General features: G+C 44.9%; 1 protein-coding gene across 2 annotated transcripts in view; it reads left to right on the top strand.

Annotated features, from left to right (window-relative positions):
* Window positions 1-26259, top strand: part of SUPT3H (SPT3 homolog, SAGA and STAGA complex component) — a 2273353-nt gene that overhangs the window by 877925 nt on the left and 1369169 nt on the right. For both annotated transcript variants that reach the window (XM_069605796.1, XM_069605795.1), the window contains exon 3: window positions 11834-11918. In XM_069605796.1, coding sequence (XP_069461897.1) covers window positions 11834-11918 — 85 coding nt within the window. The remainder of the gene's footprint in view (window positions 1-11833; window positions 11919-26259) is intronic.

The raw sequence follows: 26259 nt of genomic DNA, 5'->3' as shown, positions 1-26259 counted from the left end.
GATTCATTTCGTAAGGAGATGATGCCGATTTTTCAGTCGCAGGGCTCCGTTCCGTCCGCGCCGTCGAAAGACGCCGGCAGGGAACGTGCTAGAGATGCTGTTCTCATGCCTTTGGGCTCGAGCGGTCGTCGTGATTTCCGGGAACCTTCGAGGTCCCGGTCGGACAAGGTGGATCGCTCTAGCCATGCCTGCTCCAGGTCCCGGTCCTCGACGCCCTCGAGACCGTCAGAGCCTGTAAGGTCTTCAAGGAAGACGTCGACGCCTTTGGTGCTGAGACCGTCGAAGGACTCTCTCGAGGCTCCGCCTCCGAGGAAACCATCAACGCCATTGGTGCCGAGGCTGTCGAAGGACACGCTCGGGCTCCGCCCTCGAGGCCTGTGTTGAAGCCGGTGGTCGGTCAAAAAACCGAAAACAAAATCTCGAACTGCAAAAATATCGAATCCAAAATCTCGAAAAACAAAAATCTCGAATTATTTATTTATTTAGTTATATGTGTTTTTGGGGTCAGGTAAGTAAAAAAAAGGGTTAAAATAAAAAAGAATAGAAAAAAGGGGAGTTGGGGGGGGGGAACCCCCCCATTTCGAGATAAAAACGTATTAAAAAAAAATTAAAGATTTTTTTTTCTCGAGATTTTGAACTCGAGATTTTTTTTTTCGAGATTTTGTATTTCGGTATTATCACTATAAACCGTTGAAGCCATCAGCGCCACTCTCGATGTCGACACCGATTCCGTCGACGCCTTTCGAGGAGGCTTTATCGGAGGTGCCCCGGAGACCGGTGGAAACTCTGAGAAAGGCCCTGCAGAAGTCAGTAAGGTCTGTATTCAAGACTTTTTCTGTGCCCTCATCCAGGGATTTATTCCAGCCTCTGTATTACATCTCTGAGGTGGATGAAGGGTCTGATGAAGGTATGGTTCCTGAAGAGGTTCCTGACGAACTCATGTCTGGTCATAGCCAGTTAGAAGACCTGTGTCAGTCCTTGCACAATGCCAGTGGTCTGGACACCTGTCCGGAGGTTGAGTTCGGTAGGCCTGAGCCTGGCACGTACGCCGAGTCCTCGTTCCGGCACCTTCTGTCGAGGGTGATGGAATACTTGGGGTGGTCTGCACCACCAGTGGATTTTCTGCAGGATGACCTGACAGATATCCTTGACCAAGGTCCTCCAACTGACCCGGTACTGCCATTCCATATGGCCTTGCAAAGAAGGGTGGCAGCGGCTTGGACTGCTCCGGAGAGTCTCCCGGCAGTGAGTAAGTCTTTGCTGAAAAAATACCGTCCAGCTAGTAGCGACCCCAGCTACTTGACTACGCACCCCACTCCGGAGAGTTTGGTGGTGCAGGCGGCTACGGCCCCGGCAAAACAGGCATCGTACCCTACTATCCCTCCTGATAGGGACGACAAACGTTTTGATGGCTGGGCGAAGAAAGTGTTTTCTTCAGGGGGTATGGGTAACATCCGGTGACGTCGGCTCGACGGAGGCCCTCGAGGACAGCGTATCGATGTCATCGACACAGGAAGCAGGCGCTGAAAATTTTCCGAAGCAGCACAGCTGTGATGATTACCTGTCAGCGATATGGAATACGTCGTCGAACCATCCCATCAAAAGAACGTTACCAGGTAAGAGAGTAACTTGTTCTAGCACCCAAACCCACAAAGCAAATCGTGGCAAATATGCGATATGTGGGTCTCCAGCTGGTATCCTGCAGATACAGCTATCACTTATTGATTTTTGCCGACTTTTGAACACTTCTGAAAGAAACTCATGGACAGATTTTTGCCAACTTAATTTAAGGGACACTATGGTGGCCGGGTGCTGCAGTCCTGTTACTGTCAGACAGGCAGTTCTGTAAAACGGATGAAGGGGTTGCATGACCTAAAACTACACGAACTTCTCATTTCCAAAATGTTTTAAAATGAGGAAGTCCTAGAAAGAAGCTGTCAACATAAAATAGGTTATTTATAACCAGTCTCTGAAGTTTGGTAATGCACAATTCAGACCAGACAATTCTCCTACCCAAACCTCATCAGCCATAACCAGGCTTCTTGCGACACGCTTAAGTACATCTGCTTTTTCAGGACAAGGAAAGTGGTAAAAGAGGCTCTTTGATGGGTAGCTATGGGCCCAAACGATGTCTTCTATATTTGAAGAGTGCACTTTTTATCAAGGGTATCTTGATTGTAATGGGAGTTATTCTGCATGAGGGAGCAGCTCATTTTTTATACTTTCTGTAGGCTAGCTCTGCTGCACTGTTCCAGCTGTATTCCGTTCCATGGGGTTCAGGCCTCTGTTGAGAGAACTCCTCCACCTTTTGTTGCAAGAGTGACCCTGGCAGTGGCAATTGTCTTTTGTTGGCAGATTGTAAGGTCTTGCTAGGTATGTGCTATAGTTCTTAAGTAGTCTTATTAATTCCCACACCCTTGTCCCTGAACAGAGATAAGGAGGAAGTGCCCCAAAGGCGGCAGAGAATGGAAGGGTAGAGACGCTGACCTAAGAGACAGAGAAGGTGATGACTGGGAGGAGGCGAAGAAAGTAAAATGTCCCCTGGGGATTAACCCGGGAAAGAAGAGCATAGTGTCCTTGTGCAGTGTCGGGTAACATTTGAGCAAACCCCCAACCACCTTGTCACCTTAAATAAAATGCATGAACTTCAATATCCTTGTTGAGTGATTAGTTACAATTTGTGACAAGGACCCTGACCTCATCACTGCCAAAATGATCAGGCCAAACTGTTGGGGTAGTTCTCCCAGTTATTCCAGAGGTCTTCTGAAGGTCTGCCTGACTCACAAGCCAACACCCTTCCCCAGAATAAACAGAGGACTCAGCCAATGGCAAGTTGGAACTTCAGTTTATTACAAAAAAACAACAAGGATCATACAAGCCAGTCAAGATTCTCTAGTACATCTCAGTCCTCCGTGGTATGCATTGCGTTTTTGTGAGCAAATTGCCTCATCTCTGGGCCCTTCCCTGCAAAACCTATCACCACAGAGGATTCGGTATCAACAGTAGTAATACCTATGCAAGTACCCTATAGAGGTTATTCTACTAGTCTTCACATATCAGGTGGCTGGCCTGTCCCATCCTCAAGAAACTATCTATTACATTCTTGCAGAGTAATGGGCTTACCATTGATTCTTGCCCCTTGCCATCCACCCCTGGTTTTCTATGCTGTGATTGGTTAGAGCTGATCTCCCCAGGTCTGGGACTCGATTCGGTTCTAAGCCTTCTGTGCACCACTTCAAGGTAATGTGAAACGATTATGTATCTGTATTGTAACTAGTAACATACCACCTTTGCCTATGACATTGTGCCCCTGCTTTGCAACACGTGTTGTCTTCCTCGTCTGGCTTATCCAGACGAGGATAGATGACGCTACATAGATGACATTTTTGCCATTTGGTGTGGGACACGTGAAGAACTGGACGCTTTCCTCACCTATATGAATTCTATTCATAACACCATCAAGTTCACCATGGAGATAGGTGAACCCCGCCTACACTTCTTAGATGTGGACATGGAAATCAAAGAACACCGGATCTGGACCACGGTTTTCCACAAACCTACTGACGCAAACAACCTGCTACACTTCACAAGCCATCACCCTAAATCTATGCTTAAAAGTCTACCGTACAGTCAAGTCCTGAGACTAAAACGCATAATCTCGAACCCAGCAGGTTTAGACACAGAAAGCAACACACTATTGGAAAATTTTTCAGCCAGAGGCTATCCCAACACCATCCTAGAAGAAGCCAAAGAAAGATCTGGACTAATTAATAAAGAACAACTACAGGTACCTAAAACCAAATCAAAGGATATACCATTACTTCATATCAGCAAATATTCCAGACAAAGCTTCCAGATAAGCAAATCCATCAGGAAACATTGGAGTATTCTCCATAATGACCAGACTTTGAAGGAACTTTTCCCTAAAGCTCCCATGATGGCCTTCAGACGTGGTAGGAACTTGGTCAGAGCAGAAATACCACCAAAAAACAAACAGAGGGTCCTACAAACCAAAAAAATGGGTACCTTCCCATGCCTCTGCTGTACTCAGTGTAACAACGTCATAAAAGGTGACAAGATTGTTCACCCATATACAGGAAAGAACATTAAGTTACGACACTATGCCACTTGCATGTCATCTGGGGTAATTTATGTGATTAAATGTCCTTGTGGCAAAGTATATGTTGGTCAAATCACAAGACCTGTCAAAGATCGCATTGCGGAACACAAATCGAACATTAGATGCAAAAACACTAAATCCCCACTCTCCAGACATTTCATGGAAAACAATCATACAATTGCACAACTAAAGTTTCAAATCCTTGAAATAGTCAAAAAACCCTACAGGGGAGGTGACTATGTATCAATGCTCTCACGGAGAGAGAAATATTGGATTCACACACTCAACACATTATTACCAAAGGGTCTTAATGATGAATTTTCTTTGAAATGCTTTATCTGATATGTTGTACTGTTGTCTCTCATGTTTCAGTACTAACATTTAACATTGACCTTTGTTCTCCTTGCATCATTAAATGATTGTACGTCCCCCATTCGATATCACATGGTGTCCATTTTGGAAAAATACTGTCATCATATGTGAATTAAGTACTATCCCAAGTACACTTATTTGTTCATTAAATACTGTAAATCCAGAGTCACCACATCGTAACCCAGATGGCTGGTTTCCCTTCCAAATTGATTTATTCCAATTTGTCCATGTGGATGTGAGAGATTTGGATAATTCTTCAATTGTCAAGAGTATGAGGTCAAGTGAACATTTATTTAGAATTTGATCCCATTTTTCGACGAAGGATTTGCTTTCACTGCATAGAGTAGGACGTAGATATACCCTCAGTCCACGCGGTATTTTCTGCGATTTGTAATATTCAACCAATGTTGTCGCATGTAATTTCTGTGCAATTTCACGTCGAATTAGTTTTTCGACTTTGTAGTTACCTCAACTTTGTTTTCCTATCAAAAAAGTTTGAAGATTTTGTTGATCAGATTTCTCTGGGAACACACTATTAACTCAACATTAACTCCAAATGTATGATGCAAATAACTGGAGAGCTCCAAAATATCTGATTGTATATATTTCTCTATTTTCAGTGATTGATGCATTGTTCTGGGCTCTTGATGAAGAGAATTAATTTCTCGAAACGCGTCAGCCACTATCAAATGAATTGAATCCCCCCTGGACTTTGCGTTTGGAATAAAGAATCTTTTTCTCTTTATACTGGATGTCATTACTGCATTTACACAAATTTGCGTTACTATTAAAAATTATTTTTTTGAATATATATCTAATTGACTATTGTATGAAACTGAACTTCAAGGCGTCACACTGACGCAACCCAAAGGTGTGCAGGGGACGGGAGGGTTCTGTTTTGGATCCTCTTTTCTCTTCTTTTTTACTAGGTTGATCTGGCCCAGAAGGTGGAAGGGGTAGGCTCCCACAGGCTTGGCACACCCACCAAGCTGCATCATTACATCTCCGGTGGTGTTGCAGAAAAATACCACTAGGGAATCTCAGAAAAAAATAGTACTTTTATTGTGTGGATGTTATCTGGAGGGTATTCAGAGCCTCCTTTGTGACATATTTTCCCCCGGAAAACTCTTGCACGGTGGCCAAGCATTGGCATACCATCATAGCGTTTGCAATCATATCCTTTTGCTCCCACACCTCTCCCAACCTCCTCCTCTGGTCCTCGCTAGCTTTCCTTGGTTTCTTCGGTTACTCCTTATATTCTTTCCTCCTTCCACTCCTCTTCCAACCTCCTACTTCTTAGGTGGTTGCTGCTTTTCCACTCCTCTCTCCTCTTATTCCATCTTCTGCTCTTACTATCACCCTCCTTTCTTCCTTCTTCCCTCTCTGTATCTCACTCTCTAAGTCTTTCCACTCAACAATTCCTCCTCTTACCTTTTTATCTATCCCTTCCCTGTATCCAATCCTTTGAGCTCCCCTCCTTTCCTCTCTGCTGTGCCGAAATACCACTGCTGTCCTCTTACGAACACCATTACTCCTCCTGAAATACTGAGCGGTCCTATACCAGCACAGATCTGGGGCCGAAAAAAAGCACACGGCACTCCACTGCAGAGCCAACAAGCTGAGTGTGAGGTTGGCTATTTGGATTATCATGTCCGACAGCTGTTTCTGGTTGGCCTGTGCATTCCTACCCAGATCTGTCGAAAAATACGTCTTTCCACCTTTGTCAAATTCTCAACAATGTTTTTACCATTAGTCCTCCCCCCAATGGTTGTCTGTTCGTTGTCCAACCCCCACCTCATCCGTGCATGTGCTTTTCTGCGCCAGGCTCATGCAAGGAAGTCGTTAACTGCCCTTTGAGCTCACCCTTTTTTGAACTATTGTCTGCTTGGCTGTCCTGAGATACAAGACCTTGCGTTTTCATGCTCTCCTGTGGGTCTCACTTCCCCTAACCTATTGATGTAGAAGAGAGAAGCAGGTTTGTGGCGCATCAGCTCTTCAAGACATACATCTTTACTTGAAGGTATACTCATTCCTGATGACCGGCATAGACCCTACGCAGATGGTAGGATCCAAATCATTTAGGGACAAGAGGGTCACAGGGTTATGTCAGGCATAGGTAGTTTGGGAGGTGGGTCAGCAGGACAGAGTTGGGAACATGGGAGGAACCAAAAGGGTTAGGAAGCTTTATGGTAGAAGATAATGGGCTCCATTATTTGTTAGTGCAGGGAGCAGGGTTTACAGGGATACGGAGTTCTGCTAGTGGGGAAGAAGGACCCAGCTATTTTCTGTGCCTCCACTCCCAGGAATGTTGCACATTCCATCTAATCCTTCTGCATAGCTTTATTATACTCAGGTCTGCGGTTCCACACCATGATCTGTGTTTTCTCCCTACTGGGGGTCTCCATCCTGTCTTTTAAGTGTTGGGGTCCTTAGGGTTTAGTGGGAGGGATCTTCTTCTAAGAACGGTGATGATGAGCTGAAGAGACTGATCTGTTGTCTGTTGAGGTCCTACAGGGCCTACATCGCGTCACGGGAGACAGCAACTAGCCATCATGATCAGCCAGCTCCATCACTCAGCCTAAACTATGGGATTTAGTCACAACTCTGGTTACGAAACAAATATATTGATTTCACTGTTGGATTCGACCCGTAACCAAGTTCCACGCACTTCACAATCCCGTGGCAGGCAGTATCATTGCTTTAGTCATGCAGACTACTGGGGACAACTAAACACTTTGAGAATATTTCAGAATAACGATCAAATCTTTGCAGTTTACATAGGTCTAATCATGTCATAAGTATGGGCCCTATGCCAGTGAGGTTCTCATGTCAATGTGTTGATAACAAGGGTCAGCGATAGCAAGTGTAGGGCCCAGCCATAGCATAATTCTCATATTATTGCTCTCTTTATAATGGTCTATCCATGCCAAAGAGGCACACCCATGCATCTGTATTATTTAAAAACATTGAAAAAATTACCAGTGGCACCTTAGAGGAAATGAACAGACCTGTAGGAAAATGTTACAATAGCCCAAAGAATGCGCCCTCCAGTTGGCGGCTTGGCTTCTGTTACTCACTATCAAAAATTGACTTGACTAGGAAACATTTTTAACTCTGAGATTCAATGATCTAATTCTTAAATTGACTTGACTGCCCACAGCAGGATGCTTTGCACAACAATGACAGACATTGGCCTCAGTTACAAAGTATCAATAATGGACTAGACTGTAAGAAACATGTTTAAGATTTTGTATCATTGACCTTCAGAATTAAAGGTACTCATTTAAAAGTAGTACTTGTGTAATGCTGTTTTGCAATTCTATTTTGACCCTCTTCACTTGTCTTCCCTTCTTTCTATTCTTCTTTTCTTTATTTCATCTTTTTTAACTTATGTCCTTTTATTTTTTGTTCTTTAATTTTTACTTAATTTCTTTCTACATTCATGCTTTCATTCCTGTCATGTAGCCTTTTTCCTCTCCATTTTTTTGCTACCACTTCCCTTCATTGCATCTTTCGCGACCATCCTTTCTTTCCTTTATCACTCCTTCTTTCCTATCTTTGTTAATTTTGTTTCTTCATTCCTTCTTTTGCTCATTACTACTTTCATTCTACTCCTTGTTTCAATCCTTCTGTCTGCCCTTTTCTTTCCTTTTCATCCTTCTTCCCGTTGATACCTTATTTCACACCTTCTTTCCATCCAAATTTCTTTTTTATTCGTTTTTCCTTTCCTGTGCCTTCCTTATTTTTCCTGATAAGTGTTGATTTTTTTCTTCTTTCCCTATTGTCTACATTCCTTCTTTCCGTTGTTCCTGCCTTCGTTTTCCTTTTATTCATTAATCATTACTTTCTTTTCCATTTTCCTTCTTTCACTCCCCTTTCCATTCCTCTTTCGCCTCCTCTTTCCCTTCCTTCTTTCCCTCTTGACTTTCTTTCATTGTCTTCATTAATTCTTTTTTCCGTCATTTAACAAAATAATAATAATTAAATTGGGCTTTTATATCGCACTTCATGCCAGAGTCCAGTCTATAGGTGTGGAACTTGGTATCAAACCCATGATGCTCAGTGTTGTCTTGCTTCCAAGACAAGCACATTGCCCCGAGCCACCCTCCCAGCTGATTTCTTCACTTATTGTCTTCCTTCTATGCGTTCTTCTTTTTTCCTGATTCTCTTCTTCCTTGCCGTTTGTTCTTTCTTTATTTTTTCAGTCATCTATCTATTCAATTTCTTTTCCTCCATCCAGATCCTTTTTCTTTCAGTTTCACTCTAATTTTGTTTTTATTTTGTTTCATCTAGCCATTTCTTTTTTCCCTCTTATCTAATTGTATTTCCTTTTTCTTTATTTCATTGTCTCCATTTCTTTTGCCTGGTTTATTTTTTATTCCTCCCTTTCTTCTTCTCCCTTCCCTTCTTTCCTTTTCTTTTTCCTCCTTGCTTTTCATTGTCCAACTGATAAACGGCATGTGCTCTAACACACTCAACTTTCTTCTAGTTGGCATCACTGTGATGATCTGTCGAGGTATGCATTAGAAAATCTGATAAACCAAAATTAAATCTGGAAAAAATGTTTCCGAAAAGAAGACCAACCTTACTTCTGGGTGAATAAAGATTATGATCAGAGTAATCCTGTAGCAGACCATCCTTACAAGAGTTAGCAAAGAAGTCAACTCTTCCAAGCAAGAATGAGATGAAGGTCGGAAGCAAAACGTCTCAAGGAAGCTTAATGGAGCCGGAAGAGGTTTAGACCATTGCTTCTGATGCCTCAGTATATGGGCATAACCAGAAACTACACATTCTTTGTATCTGTGGAGACAAAAAGAGGGAGAAAAAACTAATGAAGAGGGCATAATAATGAATAAGCAAGTATTTTGTTACAGCGTGAACGGCTGACCTGTGTAATAGGCTCCCTTCAGATGTCAGTTCCAGCTGGTATGCTATTCCATGTTGGATGAGTGAAAAACGTTTCTGGCAGTCACAGAAAGGGGCGATGCGCTATTACTGTAATCATCACATGTAGTCGCGGGAAGTGAAGTTGGTCGGTTTTTATTGATAAAGATCACATTTCGATTTCTCAGATCTTTTAATGCATCAACCACTAAAGAAATGCACAGAAGACAACTGGAAGAAATGTAGATCTTTTAGAGCACGCAATGTTTCTGTAAAAAAAAAAGGATTCGTGAGAGACAGAAGCGAAGACTGAATGAAAGGGAAAAGTCAGATGAAGAATGATAGAAAGAATGACAGAAGAAAGGAAATGAATTAAGGATGGAGAGTAGAGAAGCAGCAATGAAGACAAATGTACTGCAGGATAGAGGAAAAGAAGAAAGGAAGCAAAGATTAAAAAAATGAATGATAGAGTGAATGAAAATAGGAAATGGGGAAAGAAAGAGAATGTAGGGAAAACTGAAATGAGAAATAAAAAAGAAAAATGCAATTTATGTTAGATGGAAGGGAATATGGTTGGTAAGGAAAATACATAATGGAAGATGGAAGGACAGATGGAATGAATGACAGAAAATGAGAGAATGAAAGAAACAAAGAAAGAAGGAATGGAGAAAAGATAAAGGGTAACTCAAAAAGGCACATATGGATGGAATGGAGGAAATAAGGAAATGTAGAATGAATTGCATAAAAAGAATGAAATATGCATTATAAGAAATAATTGAAGAATGAGAGAAATCGAAAAATTGAATGAGCAGGAAATATATGGAAATAAAAAACCGCAAAAGAGGAGGATAGATGCAAGATAGGAAAGCAAAGAAATCAAGAAAAAAGAAAGAAAAAGATCAAAAAAGAAAATGAAAGACACAAGGAAAGATGGGTGGAAAGTGGCTGATTTCAATGCTGAAGCACAGTGCTATTTTGTAAAGTGTTTCCTGAAGTCAAGTCCATTGCTGATACTTTGTAATAGCAGCTGTATAGACTTGCATCCTTCCAGGGTTCGTTCATTGACTACCATTGCCTTTATGTATTGCACCATGTCTCATTAGCTCCCTGGAAGGGGGCGCTGGCCACTAAGGATGCTCAGAGCGTGTGCTGTATATTGTATGGCACAAGCCGGCGTTCTGAGCAGCCTGGCTGCTTCCAGCCAGAGCGCCCTCCCTCTTCCTCCCCCCTAGGGTAATATCGCCCCATTTAAGTAAGTGCTTGGGAGCCCAATCTTACGAAGCACAAGTGGTTGTCATAATTATTAAGTGAGTCCATGGATGTGGAGAGCAATGTTTCTGCTCCTATATAATATTGTAGCTGAAACATTTATATTTATTGATAACGCAATGGAATCTTCTTAGTGTGTTTTGATGTGTCTAGTTTTGGGATTCTGTCCCCTGAAGGCTTGGGGGTGGTGGGCAAAAGCGTATCACTTAAACAGTTAGTAGTGTTATCACTTTTTAAATAATCTGTGAAACACATATTTATGAATGTTTGAAAAAACAGGCTCAGAGATAAATAGGAAAAAGTGAAACTATAATGTGTATCTAATTAAGTTTTCATGGAATTTTGGAGCAGCAGACTTGTACCCAGGTCTCTTGTGTGCAATGGTGTGCCTCAACCCTCAGAGCACATGTAATCTCCTCTTACATAAATCACTTTTGGAAAATAAATGCTGAGGGCGCAACGTGTAGGGGGGGCTGATTACACGTTTCAAAGGAAGTATCCTGCCCACTGCAAAAGGATTCCATGTGTTCATATCCTGGCAAAAATATCTCCATGCAAGAGTGGCCTCATATTTTTGCTGCGGTATTAACCCATTGAACACCCCCGGACACCCCCTGTAATCCCCATATTATTTTAAAGGGAGCGGGGGATACCCCGGCAGCCGCCACTTCCATTTACCCCCAAAATGATCCCCACTAATAATATCACCTATGGCCTTACCCCACGACCAATATATATGGCGATATTATTGGTGGGGATAATATAACCTGATACCGGCAAAAGTCAGCGCATGCTGTCATTTGCCAAACGTGGGCACATTTTTAGCTCTGCATTATGTCAAGAAAATGGAAGTCCTGAGGGAAAACATTAAAAAAGACCTAATTATATGAAAAAAGAACTCCAATTATCGTCCATCCGATATCCCAGGACAACATCCTAAAAATAGGTATGAACTACGATAAACTAAAGTATAAAAATAAAGCATTTTAATGATGGCTACAACTACAACTACACAATTTTGTGATCTCGAGCTATATGTATACCTCCATTAGTAAAAGGAGTGTTTTGTCCCAACAGCGCGTGCCGATGTGTATGTTTTGCAATTGCTGGCAAAGACTTTTCATGGACAATCTGGAGGGGCTTGTAAGCTGTGTGTTCAGTGTGCTAACTCTGTTGCGTGTTTCTCAGGTTTTCCTTGGGAGATGCGCGGCGACCTCTGTTTGAAACCGCAGTGCTGGTGGAGGACATACTACACACGCAGTTACTTAATATGGTAAGGAACGCATACCTTCCCTTTGTTTATTCATAGTGAAAAGTGCCTCAGTGTAAGAAAGGAACGGAAGTGCATATCAAGCATGCAAGACACTTGACAAACAGTATTCATGAGTGTGTGTATAAATTATGTAGCTTTACAAGGGGTTTCACCCTCTTCCTCCTATCTTGTGTTTTTACCCCAGAGTGAGACGAGCTGCTCAACCTGACTCCTCTTTGTTTTCTTTGTCGTATCTTGAATCCTATCAATGCGTGTTTTGAAAGTCTTATTTTTAAAGTCTGCACTTTGTTCATGCAGTTTTAGTCGAATTACATGTACATGTTATTGTATGTGTGTACGCGGGGGTTGGAGAGTGGGGAGGTGAGGGTGTGGGACAGAGTGGGACGGGGACACTCCATTAACTTTTTATCTCTTTTACACTGCCCGACTTCATGACGAGCAAAACTGCACGGACAAAGTGCAGACGTTAAAAAAGAAGGCTATGCTGAGGGCAATGGATCTTATTTTAAACGCGCTCATAACATAAAAGGAAGGCGTCCGTTCACGTCATGGCTCGTTTTCATTGATTTGTATGGTGGACAGGAGGGGGAGTTCGAACGTACAATTCCACTGCTCCCTTTCTCTCGGCCATAGAAATACTACAGCATTTGCGCTATGGATTTTCGTGGCCAGGGGTGGACTGATCTATAGGGAACTCTGTAGATTTCCTGATGGGCCTAAGCACCATGGGCCTCTTTTGTGTGGTATTTCCAAATGTTCTCATAGGAAAAACTTTGGGCTTGCTGAAAATGTGTCACATGGGGTCACTTTGAACTTTATTTCCAGGGCCTCTTTTGGTCCCTAGTAATTATTTCCAGGGCATATTTTAGTTCCCAGTCCACCCCTGTTTATGGCGGCACAAATGCTGGTAATTTACACCAGAAAAAAGCAGTCGGACTCCATAGGAAACCATTATAAACGCTGCCTGCCGTGCCTACATGGCACAGGGCATTCAGTTCATTTCCACGGTGGAGTTCAAAAGGGCGGTTTAGCGTATGCGCCACCTTTTTGCACTCCGCCATGCAAATGAGGATAATTAGGTGGTGGGGACATACAGGTCCCTGCTGCCTAATTAAGAAGGAACTTCAAATGAGCTTGATTTATTTATTTGTAATTTTTATAAAGCGCTACTCAACAATAGACCTCAAAGCGCGCACAAGACCAAACAAGACGTACAGAACAGATTGTAATGATGGAGGGAAGCAGAGGAAACTGGTCTAGTCTAATCAGATTTGTGAGAAAAGCATCCTAATATGGATCTTGATTAAACAGACGAGTTTTGAGACTTTTCCTGAACTCGGTAATAGAGTTCGGCTGCCTGAGTTCACGTGGGAGTTGGTTCCAAAATAATGGAGCCTGAACATCAAATGTGGAGCCGCCAAAGGTTTTAAGATTACGCCTGGGTTGGGTCCGTTTTAGGGGGCCATAGGAGTGCAGACAATGACTAGGTGGAAGGGTGGTGAGGCCGTTGTTCAGGTATTGCGGGGCTTCACTATGACAGCACTTGTAGGTCAAGGAGAGTATCTTGCGTGTAACACATTGTTTGATAGGGAGCCAGTGAAGGCTTTGTCTGGCACATGTGACATGTTCCCTCCTGGTGAGACTGTAAACTGCTATAACTGCTCCGTTTTGAGCAACTTGCAGGGCCTGAAGATTTGTGAGATTTATGGGTGAATGTGGTTAAGTAATTTGGTCACATAACAACAAGAGCCCCGAACAGAGGCAACATTGGGTTTCATGGACAGATCTGTGTCCAGCATCATACCCAATGTTTTCACCTTCTTGGACACTTTAATTTGATTTCCTGCTATAAAAAAAAGTATTGTTTGTTTGTTTGTTAATTTATTTATTGTAGACAGGAGGCATACTTTTGAGTCTTTATCCTGATGCTAAAATCAATGTTTTTTTTGCAGGAATGAGAGCTAGGGATTTTGTGATCATTCAAACTTGAATAGAGCTATAGATGCGGTTAATGGCATCAAAGTCAATGCCATGACAGCCATTTAACTCTACGATGACCTGAGTGTCATCTGCGTAGTTGGTATACTGCACACCCAGGTCATCAAGAAGAGCAAGAAGTGGCATGACATAAACATTGAACAACAATGGAGATATACAGGATACCTGTGGTACTCCACAGGTGGTGAGCATGGGCGGTGAGCAGGCATTTTGCACCACAACTCTGGCACTCCTAGGTCCAACGAAAGATATGATCCGCTGAGCGGTCATGCTAGAGCAGTGTTCCTGTTCAAACAGCCTGGTGACCGATACTGAGTGGTCAACATGGTCAAATGCTGCGGAAAGATCAAGCAGCAAAAAGAGATCAGGCTTGGCTTTATCCACAATGCTTGCGATGTTAGATTTTCAATACGTTGTTATTCTCTATGAACTCCTCGAGCTGTATATATGCAACACGATCCAAGATTTTCAAACGAAATGAGACATTTGTGTTAAGTCGGTAGTGCGTGTCAAGGTTATTTTTCTTCAGAAGCGGGGCGATTTAGGACTCCTTTACAACTGAGGGTACAGTGGATTCAGCAAAGGACAGATTTACCAGTTTGGTTACCCAAGGGGCAGGAGTGTCAATACAGGTCTTAAAGATGGTAGTTAGATGGACAACTATCTCATAAGCATGGGGTAGTTTTCATACCAGCTAAGATTTGACAAATCTAGGCCTCTGTACATGGCTGAAACTGAAATACAGGATGAGAAGGATTGCAACTGAAGAGAGAAGCAGATGGTTCAGAGGGGCAGGGGCAACTGATAATCTTCCCCCTACAGTTCTTTTGCTGAGCAGCAAAAGAATGTTGGTGAACTGAGATTTTGTTAAACTGGTCATGGATGGATTAACATCAGGCAGAGTCCTTGAACAATGTTGTAGAATTAGGTAAGTTAACCTCAAACACTTTGAGAAGAGCTCTTGTGAATTTGATTGAAGATATCCTGTCATTGAAGCTTTTTGATTTAGCTGCAATAATAGCTAGTTTCAGGGGTTTTGCCGAGTCTTTATATAGGTCTAGCATAGAGGGAGAACGGTTTCTCCTCCACTCCCCCTCAGCTCTTCGCTTGGCACGACGAAGAACGATGATGGAGCCCGCAAACCAATCACGCTTATTAACTCTATTCTTAATAAGTTTCGTTTTTCTAGGTGCTAATGTCATTAATTGAGTTAGTGATATTGGAAGCAAGATCACTAGCGTTGACACAAGTATCAACTGGTGCCAATTTGGCCAAGAGCTGTGAAGCTAAAATCGAAGGGGTGATATTTTTTAAGTTCCTGGCAAGAACAGTGTATCTGGGTTGAGATTGAGGACATGGGCTGGCAGCGAGAATGAACCATGCTCTAAAGTGATCTGACCATGGACAATGTTCAGTGGTGATATACGTCGGCGCTAGGTGGTGAGTCAGTACCCAGTCTATTGTGTGTCCTGTGGGAAGGGGCAAGCAGCATCTGAGTGAAGCCATTGGAATTCAGTGCTGAGAGCAGAGGGACTGCCAATTTATCGTGGGGATCATTGGCCCAAAGATTAAAATCTCCAAGGACGATAATGGGAGTACTTACTTTAGTGATGTTATTAAGTAAGTTAATGAATTGCTCCTCAAAAAGGGGGGTAACAGATGGTGGCCGATAAATTACCACAATAGTGAGGGGAACTATTAACATGAAGCTTTATTTTAGCGACCAAACTTTCGCAGTCTTCAGGGGAGGAGTGTGTATTAACATGAATATCCAAGCACCTTTTGGCGATAAAAGCAACCCCTCCACCCCTACGATCAGGGCGATCCGCTCTAATGATGCAAAAGTCAGGAGGAATGGCCACAGTGGCAGCCGTAGGAGTCCTATTCGTGAGCAATGGTTCAGTAATGGCCATGATATCACAGGGCGTCTTGGTGAGGTAATCTTATACTTGGAGATCATGCTTTAGTAGTAAACGGGTATTAAGCAGGGAAAAGTGCATTCCTGTGTTGTGTGGCCTTTTGTTTTGTCGTAGATTAACAATGGTTTTAGGGGGTTTGGGATGTACGATGTCTGCAAGTGGCTGCATGATTTAATAAATAAATAAGAGTTTGTACCTGACGGTCTATAGAAGAGAAGAGTGAATAGCCTGACACTCCGGACACAAACTGGCACTCACCGGCCTGCCTCTAAAATGCTGGCGGTAACGCACCTGAAGACTATGAAACTGTGCGTAGAACTACAGTGCCGATGGGACTTGTAGTCGTAATGCAAAGAAGCAGTTAAGTGTTTTGCACAGTAATGGCGGGAAAAGAAATCCGTTTAGAACATGAAGAGCAGCATACACACTTAATACACGTAGGCTAGATAAAATAAAAATTGATTTTAAAATAAAAATGCAATCGATGAACACGGAATCCTAAAATACATAAAAGGCTGCCTATAAGCTAAGGCTAAAGTGCGGAGCAGAGCGGGGCGTCTAAAACAATTCTAGCAATAATAGATTGAACCATCCTGAATACTTGTCACCTCTTCAGAGATAATGCAGGCAAACCGATATGTTAGTATAATTTGTGTCGTCTACTGTAGTTTAGCGAGTAGGCTTTTAAACCCAATGGTAACGTGTTCATTATTTAAATGATGACCTAAAAAGATTCTCAACCACGAAGTGTTTTCAGTTTTTGGTGCACAGTTTTTAGTGAGCTAGTCTTGCCTTCCGTTTATTCAGTGATGGCATAACATTTTTCATGCAGCATTTTGAGTTTTGGATGTTTTGCAGGTGACTTGCAAGGAGCGGTCACCTCAGCACTGTTAAGAGGCTGGCTTTTCCTCCCACAGTTGGTGATAGTACAGCAGTCCAATCAGCCTCGATTGGAGTCGGTCGCTTAAACATACACTAGGTAAATGCCGCCCCCAAAGCCAATGGGCCTCATTACGAGTCCGGCGGTAACCTGCCGGTTTTTCCAGCTCGGTTACCGCCGGACTCGTATTACCATTCCGCTTCCGTGATTCGCGGTATTACCGGGGCATTACAACCCCGGTGACCCAGGAATTCCGGAGGCGGAATTCGATAAATCCCCATTCCCATTGAGTCCTCTAGGACTCAATGGGAATGGGGACCATGGAAACACCGGCACCATCTTGTGATGGTGCCGGTGTTTCCACGTCCGCTTTCAGGCGGGCGGTGTTAAACCCGCCAGGTCAGACCTGGCGGGAATGACACCTCTGCCTGCAGGACTCGAAATCACCCGGTATGGAAACAACGGTGGCGGCGGGTTTAAAGCCACCGTTATTTTCATACCGGGTGACTCGTTATGAGGCCCAATGTCTATATACTTTATCTGCGGTGAACGGAAAACAGTGCTATGGTTTTTGAGGAGTCGAGATGTCTTATCTTATCTATACTTATAAAGTGCATCGCTCTCCCGGACGCCTCATGGCGTTAGAAATGTAGAGGTAGGAGCCGGCCAGGGGAATCAAGATAATCAAGACAACCAAACAACATAATTATGATCAGAGTATGCTGATCCAAAACCTCATTTATATTGGACAAAGATTGTTTTTACCATGCAATTTAGCATTCTTTAGTGAGAATTCCTTCACTCAGGTCAGTCATAATTCTACACCGTAGCCACAATGAATAAATAACCTGTTTACTAATCATGGTTCATAGCATAGTTTTAATTCTATTGCCAAATATTAGTATTCTAACTCATTATTCCAACCATGCTATTCACAATTGTAATGAACAACTGCTTAAGACGACTAAAAGCAACATGGGCACCATTGTGTATGAAACACTTAATTCCTCAGAAAAAGAGACTCTGCTCTGAAAACCACCGGTTAGAAATATGCAATTAATTTTGCACAGAAGAATGCACTTACAGCATATGTTCATGGCCCCTTACCTTGTACAGAAATCATACCAGCGGCTCTCGATTCCTCCATGACATTCATTCATCAGAGCGTGCTACTCGCTATGGGGCAGCATTCAAAAAGTTATACACCTGCCGCCGGATGCTTATAGCAGCTGATGTTGCTGCTATAATATATGTACTCACTCCTACACCCAGTCCCCTTTCCTCCATACTTTTGGGACATTCAGTCCAGTGGGACGGTGCCAGAGCACTTTTGTAAACAAGCGTCAAATTGAAAAATGGTCCTTCCCTTTTTTTATGCGGGGTACCGTACGTGGCTGTAACGCCACCCTCCTGAGTTCCGCCCCGCGCATTGCCCTTCAGGCCTTTTCTTGGTGCGGCCGGGGCTGGACGCACTTGCATCACCGGGAAGAAATGTTTTCTTCTTTCCCGTTGTCCTTCTCTCCTGCTCCGGTTCTGCGGTCTCGTAGTCCTCCGTCTATGCTGGATCGTTTGGGATGTGTCTCTTGTTCTTCTTGGGAACGTCGCTTCGCTAGGGCAGATCCCCATTCTTTCTGTTTGGAGTGTCTAGGACTGGATCACCATTGGAACTTGTGTTTCTACTGCGACTCCCTTTCGGTCCGGGCACTTCAGCATCGTCTTTGTCGGTGGGATGAGGTCTTCCAGCAAGTTCCTCCACCGCATTTTCAACTCTTCATCGATGAAAAGAAGAGACGCCCGGTAAGTTTGTTATTTTTTAGGGCACCCCGGCTGGGGGGACTCCTTCCTGCGGTCCTCCAGGTCCAGGAGGGGCTTCAAGAGCTCTGCTACCAGGATTTTCCCTAATGTACCTTGCAGGCCTAATAGGTGTAGCACGGTTTTCTCTGAGGGTTCCTGCCAGGGGGCCTGCCGACACCGGATTACGATCCGAGGTTCACCAATCAGGTGTTAATAGCCAGCACAGTTGTTCTGAGGCTTTGGGTACTGGAGTTCGCTCCGAGGTCTCCTTGTCTGGAGCTTCCCATACAGACACAGGTGCGCTCTGAGGCTTTCTGTACTTAACCACGGTTCGAGGCCCCTCTCGGGGGAGCTATACAGACTGGACTCCATTCCGAGGTTCCTCTCATTGAGGCTAAGGTGTTTACCGACAGAACTGAGAGACCCGTTAAGGTCTTGTCTGTGAGGTGTATTCCTCAACGTTCCCGTGCTCACGGTGATACCGGTTCTGTTGCAGGGGCACAGGGAGAGGTCGCTGACCATATCTCCTCTGTTACCAGCTTTGCTGAGGTTCCTCTCTTGGAGGCTAATTCAAGGGGCCCCTTCAGGATGTCCAGTAAACATCTGAGGCCCCACAGTACCGGCTCTGCCGAGGATCCTTGTGTCAAGGCTAACGTTTCGATCAAGGCCCCACAGTAACGGCTCTGCTGAGGATCCTTGTGTCAAGGCTAAAGTTTCGATCAAGTGCCCTGACCATCCTGTGGAGATACCTGCCTCATACACACATGTGACACAGTTCTCTGCAGGTGTGGACAAAATGGCGGGCCTTCCTCGTGATCTACGGTGGCCATTTTAGATTCTTCCCTTACACCCACGCTATCGAAGACAGGTGCTGGCAACCTACTTTTTGTTGAACAACCGTTTCCATGGGTCAGTGCGAATCCGTTCCGCCCTTCTTATGACTGCCGTGCTCGGATGCCACTACCGCATATGGTCTCGCTTCCTGGCAGCCTTCCTCATTATGTTTGTGGGACTATGCCCCTTATGAGCGGCCTCTGCCCACCCGAGTGTCTAAATCTTCGTCATAGGATGCCTTTTTCAGGAAGTTTCAGAGACTTATGCACTCTGACCCCATGAAGAAGTACTTTAAGGACCTTTCTTGTAGCTCTGTCACCAGGTTTTCCCCTGAGGTGCCCCAAGGGCCTAAACGGGCGTACCAGAGATTCCTCTGAGGGTCCTGATGGACCTGCCAGTACCGGACATTGTTCTGAGGTTCATCATCATGGTGCTAAAGTCAAGCCCAGTTCGGCTGGGTACTGGGATACCAGGATGCACCCTGAGGTCTCCGTTTCTGGAGCTTTCCCCGCTGTAACCAGGTTGAAACCTGAGGTTCCTCTTGTGGAGGCTAAAGTCTATATCGACAGATTTGAGAGGCCTTCTCAGAGGGTCTTGTCTGTGAGGTATTGTCCTCAACCGTCCCACGCTCAGGGTCGTGTTGGTATCGGTTCTGTGAAGGGGGCAAAGAGGGGGGGTCACGGACCGCATTTCCTCTGGTACCGGCTTGTCCGAGGTTCCTCCGTTGGTGGGTAATTTTGAGACTGGTTAGACTTAACATCCGAGAACACCCAGTACCAGCTCTGCCGAGGATCCTTGTAAGGCTAAAGTGTTACTTAAGTCCCCTGACTCTCCTCAGGAGGCAATTGCCTCAGCTACGCATGTAATGCAATTTTCTTCAGGTTGCAACAAAATGGCAGTCCAACCTGCGTGGCCTACGGCGGCCATTTTGGATACCTCCCTTACACCTACGTTCGCAATCTCTGGTGCTGGGAGCATTCATTTGGGCCATAGTAACCTGTTCTGCCCTTCTTTTGACCGGCCATCATGGGCTCCGCTGCCTCGTACTATTTCGCTCCCTCCTGCTTTTGCTCCACTGATCGATGTGGACCCGGCCGGTGGTGGACCCTCCTGGCAACCATCCTCTTTGTGTTCGGGGGGTTAGGTCCCTTACGAGCGGTTTCTTCCTCTTCGACACCTAAGCCCTCAGCTGAGGATGAGTTTTTTGGGAAGTTTCAGATGCTCATGCACTCTGACCCTATGAGGACATATTTCAAGCATCTTTTCACTCCTTTTCTGCCCCGGCCCCGGCTGCTCGATTCAGTTTTTCTTTTAAAACCTGAGGCGGTAGGCGTGGAGGACCATACTTCTGTTACCGCCTAGTTGGGATGAGCCTTAACCGGATGAGGATGCCGATGAGCAGCCCTGCTCGGTGAGAGCATTCCATGACCTGGAGGGGCTTGTGTAGCTCTGTTACCAGGGATTCCCCTGCGGTGCCTCAAAGGCCTAATAGGCGCACCAGAGTGTTCTCTGAGGGTCCTTCAGAGGACCTGCCAAAACCAGACATGGTTCTGAGGTTCACCATTTGGGTGCTAAGGTTCTGCTCAGTTCGTCTGTGGCTCTGGATACCAGGGTTTCACTAAAGTCTCAGTTTCTGGTGCTTGTCACAGCAGAGCCATGTCTCGAGGCCCCTCTTGAGGGAGCTATATGTCCCGGGTTAAAACCCAAGGTTCCTCTAAATACAGTACCAACAGAGTCGAGGGATCCTCTAAGGGTCCTGTCGGTAGGGTACATTCCTCAACCGTACCACGCTTGGTGTTATGGTGGTACCGATTCTGTAGAGGGGGCATAGAAGGTGATCAGCAACAGGCCTTCCAGTACCGGCTCTGCCGAGGTTCCTCCATTGGAGGCTAATTCTGGATCAGTTCCTAGGTTGTCCACTAAACATCCGGCCGAGGATCCTTGTTTCAAGGCTAAGTGTTTCTTAAGTCCCCTGGCTCCCCTTATGGGACAGTTGCCTCATTTTCTCCTATGACGCAGTTCTCTTCAGGTGTTGACTAAATGGCAGCCCAACCTCCTTGGTCCATGGTGGCCATTTTGGATACCTCCCTTACACCAACTTTCATGACTACTGGTGCTGTGAGCGTTCCTTTTGGGGCTGAGCAGATTTTCCACACTATGTGGACAACAAAGACCCGTTTTTCGGTCCTGGCGACAGCTTCAGCTAAGGCCCCTTGTACACAGAGGTCAGGGTCCCAGACTCGGTCCTTCTCTGGGATCAGAGGGTTTCAGGGTTGCTGTGCGCGCCGATCTGAAACTCCTGTTGGTAGCCCCGCCTTAAGCGGCAGCGGCAAGGTGGTTGGTTTTTCTCTTGGCCGTCAGCACAGGTAATCTCCCTGCCGACAAATCACCAAATTATATTTTTGTCGGTCAGACTACACTTCGGTGGGAGGATGAATTTCGTCTCATCTGGAGGCGTGGCAAACCATCACTGAAGACTGGTGGGGTGTTTGTCCATTGTTTAGGTGGGTTTTCACTTGCCCTTTCCTCCTACCCCACCCTTCAAACCCCTCTTCCAACAGATTGGGATGCCCTCCCTCAGAGCAGAGGTACAGAAACTTCTATACCTCAGAGCAGTGGAACCTGTTCCCCCTCATGGAGCAGGGGAGGGGCTAGTACTGCTGTCCTTTCACAGTGCTCAGCCAGGCTGGCCTGCGCACAATCTTCGGTCCTTCCGAGAGAGATTCAAGTTGATCACGCCCTGCCAAATAAAGTTCTCTCTTCGGAAGGGCGGTTGGTCTTCCAGGATGCGTAAATGCACATTCTGACTTGGAGACCACATATGAAATATCTGCAGTTCTCCGTGGGAGCAAACACTTCAGATTCGGATACCCCTTTTGGTCTCGACTCAGAGAGACGCACAAGAAACTCATCTGAGGCGCCCCGCAGCTGTCTTCCAAGATTTCCCATTTGGGGCTAAGGCTGACCCCAGTTCTGCTGTGGCTTTGGATACCAGGGTTCGCCCTGAGGCTTCTCCATCTGGAGCTAACTGTACCGAGTCTTGGCTCGAGGCCCCTCTCGAGGTGGCTATAAGACCAGGGTTAAACCTGAGGTTCCCCTGCTTTGGGGTAAATCGGTCACCAACAGAATTGAGAGTCCCTCATTGAGGTTCCTGGCTGTAAGGTATATCCCTAAGCCTTTCTGCGCGCACGGCCATGGTGATATCAGGTTTGTTGAGGGGGCGAACGAAGGCGGTCACGCACCAGAGACCTTCCAGTCCTGGCTGTGCAGAGGATCCTCCACTAGAGACTAATTCGGGGGAAGCCCCTGTCGTGTTGAGTAAACACCCTAGATCTGCCAGTATCGGCTCTGCTGAGGTTCCTTGTTTTAAGACTAGGATGGCACGCAGGACCCCTGACTCCCATGGGGAGACTATTGATCCACTTGCTCTTGTGACGCAGTTCGCCCATGGTGTGTGATAATGGCGGCCCAACCTCTGCGAGCCATGGTGGCCATTTTGAATACCTCCCTTAAAGCGAGGTTTTACATCAACAACCAGGGCGACGCAGACTCTCCTCTCCTTGTGGATCTTGCCATACAAATTTGGGCTGGGCCATCCAGTATATTGTTTGGCTCCAGGCTCCACACATCCCGGGTCACCTCAATGTGACCGCAGATTAATTCAGTCGCCAGTCGGCATCGGTTACGAGTGTGAGATGAACAGCAATATAATTTCCAACTTTTTCCAGCAATGGGCCACGCCAGAAGTGGTCCTCTTTGCAGCTTGTAGGTCAACATGAAAGCTTATGCTTTCCCCTCATTGCCTCCTATCTATTGCTCGCTCTGTAAGCACATCGAACTGTTGCCAAAGCAGCTACGTGGGTTTTCCCGTCCGCTTTTGGTAAGCATTACTGCTTAGACCTAAGCTCCAGAGCCGATGCTCAATTCGACTAGGCTGTTCTTAAAAACCTTTTTCAGTAAGGAGGTTCCATCCACCTGTTTTTCACGTGAGGAGTGCTTGGTCATCTCCCAAAAGTATGGAGGAAAGGGGATGGGACGTAGGAGTATAACAAAGTTACTGACCGTAGTGACTATCTTACTCCTAGTCCATAGTCCCCTTTCCTCCATACGCCCGCCCGTCGTCCCCTCTAATAAGAATCCTCTATTATTGCTTAAAAGGTCTCAGACCGGTTGATGGAAAAGGACTGAAGAGCGATGCGCAGGGCGGAGCTCAGTAGGGCGGGGTTACGGCAACGTGAGGTACCCCGCGTAAAAAAGAGAAGGACACATTTTATAATTTGATGCTTTTTTACAAAAGTGCTCCGGTCCCGTCCCACTGGACAGAATGTCCCAAAAGTATGGAGGAAAGGGGACTATGGACTGGGAGTTAGTCACTACAGTGAGTAACTTAGTTAATCCTCACATCTCGTAAAATATTAGTGGATAAACCAAAGCTGTCCGCTTGCGTCTTATTAAGACACTGTAGACCCAAATCCAGCATGATTTCTTTGGTGGTAGGTAATGACCTAACATGTTGTTAGTATAGTAATAATGCATACATCTTTGAATGGAAAACACTCTAACACTCTTTACCTCTTAATTCTTCTCCTCTCTTCCCTACTAATCAAACAGTAGTGTGACGGATGTGCAGGGCCCTTATGTGTCCTCAGGGCCTTGACCCCCCACATCTCTCATCCCAGCCGCTGTCTTTCTGCTGCACTTACTTGGGCTCACCCTAACCATGGGTGGTTGCACTTACGTTCTTCTCCTCTTAGCACCTGCCCTGAGCACTTCTTCATGGACATGAAAGCACCTATCCCTCCCCACTCTCCCTTTGCACTTGCATGTTCTGAACACTCACAAGGCATATTAGGTTTGTCTCCCCTCACATTCTCATTATTTGTTTGTACTTCTAATTTAATTATTTATCATTGCTGTAATTTGTTGTCCACCTTCCCCTGTCCCCAGCCTGTTTGCCTTGTGGGCGTTTTGAAACAGTTTTGCTAATTGTATAAGCACCTAATCAGTGACCAATAAATAAATAAATAAAACACATTTTGAAGAATTCTTGTTCACTAATTCTTGATAACCATACTGGTTTCATTAAATGATATGTAGTTTCTGACACTCATATCAATTTTAAACTAATTTCCAGGTGGACTCGAGCTGTTCTTTTTGACTAAGAAACGTACATCCATAATACACTTATGCCCACCCTCATGAGTTCCATTCTTCAAAGTCATTAAAGACCTTCCTCATATGATTTCAAATGATACACCCCAAATGTTCAAGTTTTGCGAGTTCCAGTACTGTGGCCTCCTGTCAGTTCCTGGGTTACTTTTTCTAGCACCCACTATTTAATATCTGCTGTATTTTTACATTGCTGTTAATGTTAGATCATTGGTGCATTTGGATTACCTGTCTGTTTCATTGATCTATATTAAGTTATTCTAAGGATAACATGTTGTGTAGTTCAACCCACATATCGCTTATCACAAGCACACTGAATTATGCAAATTACATCTGTACTCCTACAGTTTGCATGGTTCCCAAGTGTCCAACTGTTGCCTCCATTTTTTTAAAATGTTGTAAAAATGATATTTTTGAAGTAGATTTAGACATGGCCAGTGCCCTTTGACCTTGGGAAAAGTCCATCATTCTATAGGATTGTGTGTTATATTTTCATTGTACAAGATGCTTGGACCAGTGATACCATGTTTCAGTGCAAAGTATGTGGTCATGTGTTGCAGCACAGGTTTCGAAAGACTGCCCTCCTGGGGCCAAGGCTTTACCATCTTGCCCACTGTCTTGCGAGTCAATTCCGCGCTATAGTTACACATTTTTACTTTATACTGCGGAAGGGACTTGCACATGTGCATTAAGGGAGTGTCTCCCATTATGGCCCATCATCTTGTGACTGCCGATACTTACTTGACCTCATAATGGGCTTTTGTTTGTACCACAAATATCTTTACTTTGTTCTTACAATCTTTGATCAACAATCAATATATTTTATCTGAATTTAAACACTTCTCAATCCTTCCCACAATCCTTGCTGGCTTTACCAACACCAATTGAAGCACACAGTCACTGCCCATACTCCAAACTCTGCCCTTTCAAGTCAGTCCAAACCTCCATGGGCTTCTGAAGCCTTTGGCAATGCCAAAATAACCTTTCTTCACAACCTCAGGCTGGCTCCTCCTTCAGCGATTACCTCATGTGTGAAAACTGAGGGTATTCTCACTCCTACTCCCCTTGTATCTTCTATGCAGGTGGCCAGGAAAAGGCCATTGCTATTGGATCCTGACCTTGGGGATGGACAAGCAACGGAGGATCACCTGGGTTGAGGACCCTTGGGGATTCGGAGTGAGGTACATTTAGGCAAGACATTGTTTCCCCCTTATCCTCAGGATAGTTAACCTGATCTTCCCCCAACCTTTATGGGTTATTATAAAGGTTGTTCCACTTCACTGTCCCTTTAATATGCATAACACTACTGAGACGAGGAGGAGACAACTAGGAGCTGTGAAGATTACCTCCATTGCCTATTCAATTACTGGTATGAAGAAGAGACCTTAGGGTCAGGCATGTCCCGTTGATTTGCTTAATTATGGTCAGGCAATGCAAACCCTTGACTCGCACCTGCAACCTGTTAGACCTGTTAGACCGGCACAGGTGCATAAAATGTGGAATAACCAGCAGGCGTCAGTCAGGCCGGTAAAGCCTGGAGAGCTGAAGGACCAGAGTGGAAGCTGTGTTGCAAGAGAAGCTGAGACGCCAGTACGCCACAAAGAGGCTCTGGGAATCCCACTCGATGGTGAACGCTGACCAGATGTCCCAAAACAGGGTACGCGGGGGAGCAGACGCTGCAGCAAGGCAAAGGCGAAGCTCTGCATAATAGCTGGTGTGTGCGAAGTGGAGCACCCCTGCTATTTGG

This window comes from Ambystoma mexicanum, chromosome 4p (assembly GCF_040938575.1).
Source record: "Ambystoma mexicanum isolate Mex_15411 chromosome 4p, UKY_AmexF1_1, whole genome shotgun sequence".
NCBI lineage: Eukaryota > Metazoa > Chordata > Amphibia > Caudata > Ambystomatidae > Ambystoma > Ambystoma mexicanum.
This window is presented reverse-complemented; position numbering and strand designations above follow the sequence as displayed.